At 27.3% G+C, this 13,261-nt stretch overlaps 2 protein-coding genes across 4 annotated transcripts; both read left to right on the top strand.

Annotated features, from left to right (window-relative positions):
- Positions 1 to 740: 740 nt before the first annotated feature.
- On the top strand, positions 741 to 7,499 carry LOC113552210 (ATP-binding cassette sub-family B member 6, mitochondrial). Of its 3 annotated transcripts, none has more exons than XM_026954973.1 (14): positions 741 to 857; positions 1,315 to 1,612; positions 1,697 to 1,896; positions 1,967 to 2,111; positions 2,923 to 3,103; positions 3,181 to 3,341; positions 3,837 to 4,074; positions 4,751 to 4,926; positions 5,004 to 5,209; positions 5,599 to 5,985; positions 6,042 to 6,156; positions 6,229 to 6,369; positions 6,448 to 6,569; positions 6,676 to 6,835. In XM_026954973.1, exons 2-14 carry the CDS (start codon positions 1,325 to 1,327, stop codon positions 6,833 to 6,835), a joined length of 2,520 nt encoding a protein of 839 aa, XP_026810774.1. In that variant the 5' UTR covers positions 741 to 857; positions 1,315 to 1,324. The 3 variants fall into 3 exon arrangements, with proteins under 3 accessions (XP_026810774.1, XP_026810782.1, XP_026810767.1); XM_026954981.1 differs by lacking the exon at positions 741 to 857 and adding an exon at positions 883 to 1,141; XM_026954966.1 differs by lacking the exon at positions 741 to 857 and having other exon boundaries at positions 1,304 to 1,612; positions 6,676 to 7,499.
- A 1,624-nt stretch (positions 7,500 to 9,123) lies between these two features.
- LOC113560668 (inorganic pyrophosphatase) lies at positions 9,124 to 12,763 on the top strand. Its single transcript, XM_026966683.2, has 8 exons — positions 9,124 to 9,343; positions 10,215 to 10,330; positions 10,386 to 10,592; positions 10,670 to 10,733; positions 11,233 to 11,295; positions 11,496 to 11,706; positions 11,778 to 11,884; positions 12,465 to 12,763. Exons 1-8 carry the CDS (start codon positions 9,151 to 9,153, stop codon positions 12,491 to 12,493), a joined length of 990 nt encoding a protein of 329 aa, XP_026822484.1. The 5' UTR covers positions 9,124 to 9,150; the 3' UTR covers positions 12,494 to 12,763.
- The last annotated feature ends 498 nt before the right edge of the window (positions 12,764 to 13,261 follow it).

Below are 13,261 nucleotides of genomic sequence, written 5' to 3' on the forward strand. Positions count from 1 at the left end.
GGTAGAAAGGGATATATGCTAATCATTTTGGGGGGGCTATGATTGATTACCAAAGTGGTATGCCGAACAAAATAGGTTGGGCATCACTGGTCTACCTATGGTTGTGAGTTACAAGTTATAGCACTGAGCGTCCGAGTAAATGACGACATGACAGTGACCGACCTGCGTACACGAGTAGGTAAGTGCATTAAGGCCAATAAATACAATAAACTGAATAAACAGTTTAGTATCAATGACCACAACGCCCAAAACCCACCTTGACACAGCTTTGACAGCAAGGGCGGATTCAGGGGGGGGGGGCACCTGGGGCAAGTGCCACTCCCGTTGGAAAAAATAATATTAAAAAACATACATTTTTATTATATTGTTTTTTTTTTTTGGTGGGGGGCTATATCTATATTATATAATTTTTCCAATAAAGTGCCCCGACCGTAAATACATGCTGGATCCGCCCTTGTTTGACAGTGACTTTTAATCATACCCACGATTTAAGATGACGTATAGGTGTATATCTAAATATAACTGTAATTGTGATCACAGCAAACTGCAGCCGCTGTAGATAATACTAAAATACTAATGTCTACAGTCACCTCAGTTAAAAAACCTAAAACCCAAAGTGGATTGATATCAATCCAACTCGCTAAAAGCGTCACACTGGTCACGGCCAGCTGCCGCGCTTTAAAATTGTACAAACAAAAATAATGATAATGATATCATTTGATAATAAATAACGATAACGGTATTATTATGATAATAAATAATGATGATTCATAAAATAAAAGAATTTATGTACATAATGTTCTTTTAGTTTTTAATTATAATATAAGTAGGTGCCCATGAAACATCAGCAAATTTGAGTGAGTTTCATTTTAACGATTATTTTTTTTATCCGTCAAAATAGTAACAGACCTCTTCGCGATCCGTCCAATTTCAATGCCGATAATTCACGTTTGTTAAACACTCGGATGACGGTTTTATTTACACAATTATTTGCAATAAATCAATCCAACCCCCTAAATAAATAAACCTAATTTTATGTTTGGGACGACCACATGCTATTTATAATTGTAAATTGTATTCTTCGGTGCATGTAATTTGTTTCTAAAGGGGTTTCTAATGTTCTCCAATTTAAATTTATCAAGTACTTTTTTTTTTTTTTTATAGATACTTATATAACAAATTATATTTAACTTTCATGTTATATGCATATACATTTTATCACTGAGACAATATTATGCAAACACTTATTGTAAACTATTTTATATGTAATTACTCATGTCTAATTGTACTTTTATGATAATTTATGAATTCAAGTCGGTTGAAAATGTTTTGTCCAAACGGTTCATTGATTGATCAATGGGTCAACAAGTCATCAGAATGTTTTGTGGATACCACAGTTGCTGGCACATTGGCTGTGTACATGATATTATTTGGCACGGCTCAATGCTCGATGTACAGAAAATACAGCACGCCTCTATCGCAGGCTGCAATTCCTCAATCCAGGCTATACTATGTTCAGATGATCATTACATTTCTTCTTCCCCTATTAGCAGTGGCTAAGTTTTTTATTGACATTCACATTAATCAAAAAGGTGTTGTTTACGGTTATCAAGTAAGTACATGTTAAAAAATTAAATAGGTGGAACGCACCTGGCTTAACTATGTTACATGTCTTAATATAACATTAATTATTTAGGCAGTGTATATGCTCGTTATGATTCTTGTATTTCCATTATCAGCAAAACTTGTACTAATGGAAAGAAAAAGTCTCTTACCATCAATGCCGGCACGTGGACATGGTTTAATCTTGCTCATATTCTGGATATTAATATTCATTGCTGAAAATCTGGCTTTTATTACCATAAAAAGAGATGATTGGTGGAATAAATTAAATAAGTGAGTTAATAATTTTGACTATATATTTTTACTTAATTATATTCATATTATAATAATTATTTATTTTCAGTTTAAACGGTCAAATTGAATTCGGTTTTTTTGTTGGAAATTATATTTTAAGCTTCTTATTATTAATCATAGGTGTAAAAGCACCTGGAATAATGACTGCAAGAGATTACTTTAGTTTACACAACTCAACAGATTTATTTTTAGATGTAAGTTTTTAAAATGTAATTCAATTATATATTTAAAGATACATGGTATTATGATTTTTAAAACATGAGTTTTTCATTATAATATTAAAGAAGATTCTAAATAATCATTAAGAATATGAATACTAAAAATTTCAAAATTTTGTATTGTTTAATCTATTTGAAAGGCATAATTGATTTTTATAAACAAATCTTTAACATAGATAATTTAAAAATTGTCTATTTTGATTGTGGTAAAATTTAAACTTGGGATTTTTTTACTCACCAATGAGAGTAGCAATAACAAAATTAAAAATCCTAGATGGTATGTTCCAAAATATAATCGGCTATTTTATAAAAAAAAAAAAAAAAAAATGCCAGACAAGAGACAACTCAGTTGATATTGGTGATTTTTTGGATCTTGATTTGTAAATTTTGAGTTCTTGATTCTAACACTGGATAGTCTTCCACTTAATATTTTTTTCATTTAAAATAATAATTAAATATTTTTCTAAATATTTACAAATAATTAGTTTTTCAATGTTGGTTATTATGTCTTATCTATGTGAAGTGTCTATGGCTTTTAAAAACAAAAAGAAATTAATTATTAATTATAATGGTATCTACTTCACTTTTATTCGTTATACAATATTTATTTGTACTGTTTAGTGTTTAAAATACTTAGATATATTTTTATTTTTGCTAGTTTTGTGTATATACTGTATTATTTAATGTGATTTACAAATGTATCATTCAAGACCCTTTTTAGTCACTGTATTTTCGTCAATACTTTATATTTTTACAGAAATAATATTGAATAATGATAATTTTTTAGTCTGATCGAGTGGAAGAAACGTCAACATGGAACAATATGATTCGAAAAGTCAAAATGATAGCACCTTTTATATGGCCAAAAAAAAGTATAGCATTACAACTAAGAGTAGTTGCTTGTATTTTGTTGGTTATTGCCGGAAGAGTAGCCAATGTATATGTTCCGCTTTACAGTGCAAAAATTGGTATTACATTTTAATCTTTTAATATTCCTTTAATAAATTTAAACGACATAAATTAATATTTTTGATTTCATTCTTAGTCGACAGTTTGACTGCTGTTCCTCTTGTTTTTCGATGGGATTTAATTTTTACCTACATTGGTATCAAGTTTTTACAAGGAGGTCTTGGAATGGGTTTCTTGAATAATTTCAGAAGTTACCTATGGATTAGAGTACAACAATATACTAAACGAGAAGTCGAAGTGAGTTTTCATTTATATACAGTAGAGTGTCAATTATCCGCACTAATTGGGACCGAAGGGGGTACAAATAATCAATTTGTGAGGATAATCAAACAACCATAGAAATTTTAAAATAAAGTTAAAAACAAATTTACTAGATAGAATACTAAATATAATGTTTATATATAACATAAAAAATGTATGTAATGTATTTATTTGAAATAATAATCAATTTTTTTTGCTAAATTTAAGATTATGTTCAAACATATTATCTACATTGGAGTGAGCCATAGTAAATAATAAAATAATCTCGCATTTCATAATATGTACACAATAAAAGAAAATAATAAACGATACAACTAAATTAAATTAAACTATAAATAAATTTGTACACAAAAATTTTGTAGTGCGGATAATTAACGGGCCAAATAATTAACGTGCAGATAATCGACACTCCACCGTATAAGATAAATATATATTTATCTAAGTAATGAATATATTTTTAAATATAATTAGGTATCACTATTCCGTCATTTGCATAACTTGAGTTTGAAATGGCATTTGAGCCGTAAAACTGGTGAAGTTCTAAGAATTATGGACCGTGGAACAGACTCTACCAATAGTTTGTTGTCATTTTTACTTTTCAGTATTGGACCTACTATAATTGACATCATTGTAGCTGTTATATTTTTCCTATCATATTTCAATTGGATGATGGGAACTGTGGTTTTCATCACAATGGTTTTGTATATAGGTAAAAATATTATTGCGTGCAATAATTTTAGTGATATTTAAATAATACTATCTACTGAGAAATATCTCAGTAATAAAATAAGTCAATTTGAGATATTTAAATTTACATGTTATCCAGGTAGGATAATCCATATTATTATGAAGCTGTTTATTTCACTAGAACAAAAAGAGTTTTTAGTACTATATTAATATTAAAAGATTTGTTTTGATGTATTTGTAATATGTAGTTTTTTTATTTGTTGTTTGGGATGCAGCTGTATATATTGGGTGTATTATATGGGTTAGAAGCTGTGTTATTACTGTCACAATGTATAGAATTATAGAACATTTTATTTACATGGTAATTTAATAAGGGGTATACATTTTTTTATCTTTAGGTCTTGGTTTAGTTTTTTTATTTACTTCTCCATGTAAATTTACATAAAAGATTAAATACTCATGAAATATCTGATTTCGCCACTAATTGTATAGCTCAAATTTGCTAGATTTACTATAATATAAAGTTATTGTTATTATTGTTATTAATAATTATTTATAATATGAAATGTTAAATTAATTCCAATACTTACTTAGAACTTATAGCATTAGTCCTACTAAAAATAATAAAAATATTTATTATGTGTTAGGTAATGCATATATCATTATATTTTTATTTTTTGGGGTTTTGGAATTTTTAGCCTTGACAATCATCATAACAGAATGGAGAACAAAATTTCAACGCCGAATGAATATAGCAGATAACAATATGGAAGCTCGTAGTGTTGATTCTATGTTGAATTTTGAAACAGTTAAATACTATGGTGCTGAAGAATATGAAGTCCAAGCCTATAAAGATGCAATAATGGAATACCAAGTAAAATAAAAAAAGTTTTTTTTTTTTACAACACTTAAGTTTAGTGAATTCATCATATATTCATTTAAAATCTATAGAATGAAGAATTTAAAACACAAGTATCATTGGCTATTCTCAATACTGTTCAAAATGTGATTGTGTGTATAGGATTGTTAGCTGGATCATTGCTCAGTGTACATTTTGTTGTTGATCTTAAAGAATTAACAGTAGGTGATTATGTTCTATTCACTGTATACATTATTCAATTGTATGGACCACTAAATTATTTTGGGACATTTTACAGGTATTAAAATGATGTCTCACCTAAAGGTTCTGTCTCCGTCCTAAGGATATACAATAGCAAATGAGTTAAGCAGAATACTTTTTTATGTTAACTTTAATATTATAATCAATAAACTTTTTACCTAACTTGAAGGTAAGAACACTTTCTGTGTTTGTTTGATAGTTTTTTATTTTACAATATTTGAGTTTTTAAATTTCTTCTTGAAAAACTTCTTGCTTACTTAAGTTATATATACAATTTATTAACAGAAAATTAAATCTGCTAACTCAAATTCGCTGTTGTGCATTCATTGGATGTAGACAAAACACACAAGAGTGACTTCTTCTTAAATTCAACTAAAATATTAAAATAATTTACATAGTACATGAATATTAAATCATTTTAAACAGAGCAATTCAAAAGAACTTTATTGACATGGAAAATATGTTTGATTTGATGAATATAACACCAGATGTTAGAGATGCACCTGATGCTAAAGACTTGGTGTTGATAAATGGACAAGTGGAATTCCGTAATGTAACATTTTCTTATCAACCTGAAAGAATAGTCTTACAAAATGTTTCATTTGTGGTTCCACCGGGCAAAACATTGGCATTAGTTGGTCCATCGGGTAGTGGAAAATCAACTATCGTGAGATTGTTGTTTAGATTTTTCGATGTAGATTCAGGATCAATTATTATCGATGACCAGAATATACAACAGGTTACACAGACTTCACTTAGAAAAGCTATCGGTGTTGTTCCTCAAGACACCGTTTTGTTTAACAACAGTATTAAGTATGAATAAAAAAATTATAAATAAATACAAATATTTAACTAATATTTTGTATTAGATTTAACATAAGTTATGGAAAAGTTGAATCTAATGACTCAGAAATTATGCATTCTGCAATGGCAGCCGAAATACATGAAAGAATTATGAAATTCCCGGATCAATACAATACACAAGTGTGTTTTATTTATTTAACCTAGAATCAAGTTTTTATTTTAATATAACCAAATCTAATGATAATTTTCCAGGTTGGTGAAAGAGGCTTAAAACTTAGTGGAGGAGAAAAACAAAGAGTTGCTATCGCTAGAACATTACTTAAAGCACCTGCCATTGTATTGCTGGATGAAGCCACAAGTGCATTGGATACTAAAACAGAAAGACAGATTCAAGTAAATACTAATATCTCATGAAAGATAATATTATGTTTTTAAGAACTTTGATATTAATTAAATTTAAAAATGTTTAAGGCGGCACTGGATCAAGTCTGTGCTAATCGCACCACAATAATTGTTGCACATAGGCTGTCAACAGTTATACATGCTGACGAAATACTTGTACTAAAAGACGGAGAAATATATGAAAGAGGAAGGTAAATTAATATATCATTTTTTTTTCATTTTCTTTAAATTTAATGTTTTTTTAAATTAAATTATTGACATATCTATTAAAAATGCAATTGCAATGTTGTCCTGTAGGCATGATGATCTCATAATAAGAAATGGTTTGTATGCTGAAATGTGGTCTGAACAACGCAAGTCCACTAGTGATATACCCACTAATGAAGATCCTGTGGCTCCAGGAACAAGTACCAGTGAGACTTCAACAAGCACAAAAAGTCACCACCCACATGTTTAAAGATTGTGTATGAGATAATTATACTGGTTTAGGGACATTATATAAAGGTTATAGTCTGAGATATGTTTGGGGTATTCTCTATAATTGGGCTAGTAGCTGGTTTTTACTTATTAGAAAAATATCTATTAATGTTACTACTTCTAAACGTGTATTTATTTTTATTATATCAATTAATATGATAAATATATGTACCCGACTCACAGTCCACATTTAGTGGTACACTTTAAGTTGTTAAATACATTTTATTCTATTTCATTGTGTAAGAATATATGATTGTATATTTTTTGACTTATTTTACTCATTATCTTCAATTTTTTAACCGAATTTCATATTCTATCAGTAGGAATTCCATTAGGTTTTCTGCCACTGATTGGTGTAGATTATAAGATCAGTAATCTGTTATCATTAAATGTATATTTTATTAGCACAAAATAATGTGAATACTGTATAGAATTTACCTTTGTACACAAGAACCTAAATACTAATATTGTTAAACTTTGTAAATACGGAAAGACATATGCTCTCATTATTACTAATAGCTAATAAAAGTAGCTATATAGTAAATTATTTGAACAAAAACACTTTCCCTTGTAACACATATATAGTTGACAAATATAATATAAGTATATTAGACTGTTATTGTATTGAATGTACTTACTGTATTGTATTTGTTGTGTTAAAATTGATTGAAAGATCAAATATGAATAAATTACAATTTAATTTGTATATAATAAAATAAAATTTGTATTATTTTTTGTACTTTGATTATGCTTTAACACAGAAAACTATTTTCTATGTAACAAAATAAACTGTAGTAATAACTTGAAATTATCTTTTTATATGTAACAAATTTAATTTTTTCTGAAACTTATACATTATTTTAATCAATTTGATTAATATTTGTTCAGATCAGTGGCGTGCCCAGTAATTTTCAATGGTGGAGAGAGGAAATATTATAAGTTATAATACATTTAAATAAATTGTGGTGATCCGGACACGAGAAAGTGGCTTTATGGCTTAGGTTCAATAATTTATAAACAATATCTTATTACTAAAATTATTATATCACCATTTTTATTTTATCGGACGCAATTCACCAAACCTTATTTATTGCTCCCTGTCAATTAAATATACATAGTTATGATATAAGAAATTCCTAATGTAAGTATTTACAGATTTTTTTTTTTTAAAAAAGGCATACAAGTGGTTACAGCTTTGTACCTACTACACAAGATGTGAAATGTGTTAAATTTAAGTTCAATGATATCTATATAATTCGGAAAACGATTATGAGTTTGTTAGTACATGTCACAAGTACCTACATTTCAATAATTGAGCAGGATGATATATTGAGTAAATATGATTATGCATTTTTTTTCTTCGATAATGTAGTTATTCAAAATCTGTTTTTTGGAATTTCAAATTAGTTTTTAAAATATATTTAAAGACCATAGGTATTTTCGAATTCTTGAGATTCTTTTGTACTTCATAAAAATACAATTTTCTATTTTTTTAAAAATGAGAAAACACCCTTTTGTACAATAAATTATTTAGCGAATAATTTTTCTGAAAATGTTAGCATATCAAGACAAAAATTCGAGTATTAAATTTCGAGTTATTTGACTGCGTAATGTTAAGCTGTTCTGTTTTTAAATATTTGGTATTGATCTGGTTTCATGTTTTAGAAAAAAATAGATTTATCTGTTTAAAAAATGTGTTTTATTATTATTCAATGATAAAATATTTGGTCAGACATAGCCACATAGGTACATTGTAAAGGCACTGTCCAACTATAATCGTCATCGTCACATACCTACCTATTACATTGTAAACCACGTGTGATGTTTAAATGTATTCATTCTATTTTATTATACACGTAGTACGCAAATACATATCATACAGTGTCCACAGACTTGGCCACTTGCCACTTGGGTAGTATTCCGAATAACAATATAATAATACCTATGTGAAATACCTACATTTTATTAGAGTATCGTTCCCCAAAAGTATTAACGCTGTATTCTGAATTTCTGAATTTCTGAGTACTTTTGAAAAACTTACTATAAGTCAGCACGAACACTTTTTATGTCCTACTACGAATAAATAATAATATTAGTTATTATACTATCTAAGATCTAAGTAGTAACTAGTAAGTTTAAATACTTTTTTAACCGGTTTCGCTGTATATTTTTGATATTCAACGTATTGTTTTGGCGGCAAACAGGCAACCAAGGAGAATAGACACACGCTGGTCGAAACAACGTTTTTTTTACGAACAATTATTGCCGCAGAATCGCTGATAATATTCGGGAAAGATGATTTTCGGAATAGCAGTCCAAAAGATTATCCGGCACTCCGTATTCCGCCAACATTGCGGTTTCCGAAAAATCAGTCCACTTTGTACTTCGACTTCGGTTCGTCACTCAATAAGCAAAGAATACAGCAAAATGACGTACCAGATCGAAGAAAGAGGTTCGCCTAATACGGCTGACTACAAATTATACATAAGTAAGTTTACTTTGAAATTACGTAATAACGTAAGATAATTTACTTGTGCACATTCGTATTTTGATTTTTGAGTGTTTTATTACCTGTTATATGCCTTGTTAGATGTTTAGCACATTTGTGCATTTTCTTTTTTATCGTTAATAATTCAAGGTCATTTTTTTATTGTGACCTTTGACGCTGTTATTACTTACTTATAAAATATAACCACCTGAAGTTTGTATTTTATATACATAATAATATATTAAAATATATATGAAATCGTGTGTTCATATATTAAATATGTATATTATTATTAATATTATATAATTGTTTATTTGAGACGTATGCTTAAAAGTGGTTTTATTCAAATGAATTTTTCACCATTTTGTAAATTTAAAAAATTAACTATAGATTTCTTTAAATAGGTACTTACTACCTAGATTATGTTACACAGTTTACCTAAATTTCTATAACATTTATATATTATAAATTAATATTTTTAAATTTTTAAAATACCAAAAGGCAACGGGAACCACTGCACAATGCCTATTATAACTTCTATAATAAAAAAACGATCCTAAACTCTGTTACCAAGAATAAACTGTTAAACTATTTTCAAACTAATCTTGAAGTCCTATAGTTATATATATATATAAAAAAAAATATTAATAATTTATTTTTAAAATAATAACCAAGAACAAATATGTATCGAAAGTTCTTGGGTTCGAAATTAATGGCAAAATGTATAAACGTTAAACCATTAAATTATCTATATCATATAATATAATATATTAGGAGATACCTAATTTTTTATAAATATATACCAAAATTTCCCATTATATTGGGACTGTATTGAAAGTTCATAACTTCACAAGATTAATTTTTATTACAGAAAATGAAAATGGTATAATTTCACCATTCCATGATATTCCATTGCTAGCCGATAACACCGGCAAAGTTTTCAATATGGTGGTGGAAATACCTAGATGGACAAATGCAAAAATGGAGGTTAGATTTTCTATTAATCAGACTAAACATTTTTTATTAAACAAAAGTTTTTTAGATCAACACCAAATCTTGCCTTAACCCAATAATTCAAGACACTAAAAAAGGAAAATTACGTTTTGTACCAAATGTGTTCCCACACAAAGGTTATATATGGAATTATGGTGCATTACCTCAAACTTGGGAAAATCCTGAATTACTCGATGAACATACTGGATGCAAAGGAGATAATGATCCCTTAGATGTACTTGAAATTGGATATAAAGTATGCTTCAATACTTAATTCTTTATCATTTCTAAAATTCTAAATTCTAATGCTTAAAATGTTTATTAATTATTAAGGTAGCAAAACGAGGAGAAGTACTGAAAGTAAAGGTGTTGGGAACTGTTGCATTGATTGATGAGGGCAAGTATTATAAAACATTTAAACACAAATATTTTGTATTCATATTTAATGATGTATAAATCATCTGAGAGTTGATGATGGTCTTCCTCTATCATATGTAATTATTATTTAATAATACATCATTATAAATGTCAGCCATAGTATATAATATATAATATTAAATTTTCTATATATCTAATAAAAATGACTGCATTTCTTACAGGATACTGCTAAAGAATTTCTCATAATATTAACTTTTGACATACTTAATTTTTTAACTATATTAATTACAACATAACAATAATCAAGAATTTATTGTATATTTTTAAAAGTAATGATATTGTACAATGCCATATATAATATACATTTTATCTTTAAATTTGTTATTACTTATTACTAAAATCATTGATATTCAACTAATTTATTACTTTTAAATTATTTAATAATTGCTTTAATTTTTTATTAATAATGACTGAATCTAATTTAAAAATATAATATGATAAATATGATTCATTTTCAGGTGAAACAGATTGGAAGATACTAGTTATTAATGTAGAAGATCCAATTGCCCCCGAGGTGAACGGTAATTATACTTAATGACTAATATATTTTAATCATCAATAGAAAACTTATTTAGGTATATTTTGTATACTAGTTATATTTAATGAATACTGATATTACAATTTTAAATTACCTTAGCTCACTTGCCACCTTATTTCTTTTTTCTATTATTTATTGTTTTTATGATCTAATTTTAGTAATTTTTGTAATATTAAAATCTAGACATAAAAGATGTTGAAAAACATTTTCCTGGTCTATTAAAAGCCACTGTTGAATGGCTAAAGATCTACAAAATTCCGGATGGCAAACCTGAGAACAAATTTGCATTTAACGGTGAACCCAAAGATGCTGAATTTGCTTTGAAAATAGTTAGCGATACTCATGAATATTGGAAAACATTAATACAAAAAGAAAACACTGATGGCTTGTCTTGGTAAGGAAATGTCTATACAAACAATTTTTATTTCCATTATAACTATTGTTGACTATAATAATTGATTTTAGTGTGAACACGACATTGAATAATGCTTCTACTATTGACAGTGAAAAGGCTCAAGCAATATTATCAGAGAGTTTGCCACTTTCCGAGGCTAGTCCATTATTACCTGAAGGTAAATTATAATTAATTCAATTTTTATAATAATAAAAGTTAATCTCATATTATTCTTGACAATTCACTTTGATTTTTATCTAAAAAAAAAAAAAAAGTAGTGACATTGGGTTTAAATCATACATATAAATATTCGTCATTAATTAAATGTGATACCAAGGTTAAACTAAATGACACATAAAAACATTTATGGTGTTGTGCCTAGCATTGTTAAATTCTTTAAATGGATTATAGACACTTATTGTAAAAGTATTTGCTCACTTCACTCGGGCTTAATTTTTAATGATAATAGACAAATTCCTTGTTGATAACATTTATTTTGCAAATGTAAAAGTTGAACTTGGATTATTAAAATAAAATACATTAAACCAATTAGTAAATATTCACGACTTAGTTCGTATAAGTCTTGGTCCTTTGTCTATTAGAATAGTTTAATTAATATTGTTTTATGTCTCGATGGTTTTTACAGTTGATATTGTATGGTTCTGCATTAAGTCCAATGGCATTACTTTTAAATTGTAGTTTTGCAGCTTGATATCATTGAATTTAGTTTTACATTTGTGTTACTATTTCTGTTGCAGTTGATAAATGGCATTTTATAAAATTATAAAAATGACCACTTTTTATAAGATCAATTGTTTGGTGAAATTAGAAATGGGATCAAACTAATTTTTTTGGAAAATATTACGAATGTTGTATTTACTTATATGGAACCCACATTCATTCCTAATTAATGTTTAACATTCAGATTATCATAAGATAAAATATATTTATGTATTTTTTTTTTTTTTTACTGTAAAACTTAAACATTGTAACCTCATGATAAACTTTATGTTTCAAAATAAGTATTTCAATAAATCGTAAAGGTGTTTTATTCAGATTATTTGTTTTTATTAATATTTTACCCAAGAATGATCTTTGATCCTCTCGCAACGCTTAAAATAGTTCCTAATGAAGTAACTCAAAATATGAATATTAACTTAATTTAAGTTAAGAAGCCAGCTCAGTGGTCGACTTGCCTGCAGGAGCATGATTTGACTACATGTCAGGCGTATATATGGTTGACTCTGTAGGAGTGACAAACTGATAATTACTACATAATAGTTGTTCGCCCACCGAGTTTTCTTCAGCTTCAATAGAACATAGCCAGGAAGCATTCATAAAAATGTAAAAAAAAAAAAAAATATTTAATGATTTTTATCCTTGAAACTTGGCAAATTGTATAAGTATCAATTTCATTTTGAAATTATTTAAAAGAAATATTTCCATCCTATAATAGTTTTTTTTTTCATATTAACTGTTGTGATTTTTTGACTTTTGATATTAATAAAATAATATTATTATATAACTAAAAGTGTTTATCTAGTATATTATGTTA

This window comes from Rhopalosiphum maidis, chromosome 4, assembly GCF_003676215.2.
Source record: "Rhopalosiphum maidis isolate BTI-1 chromosome 4, ASM367621v3, whole genome shotgun sequence".
Classification (NCBI taxonomy): domain Eukaryota; kingdom Metazoa; phylum Arthropoda; class Insecta; order Hemiptera; family Aphididae; genus Rhopalosiphum; species Rhopalosiphum maidis.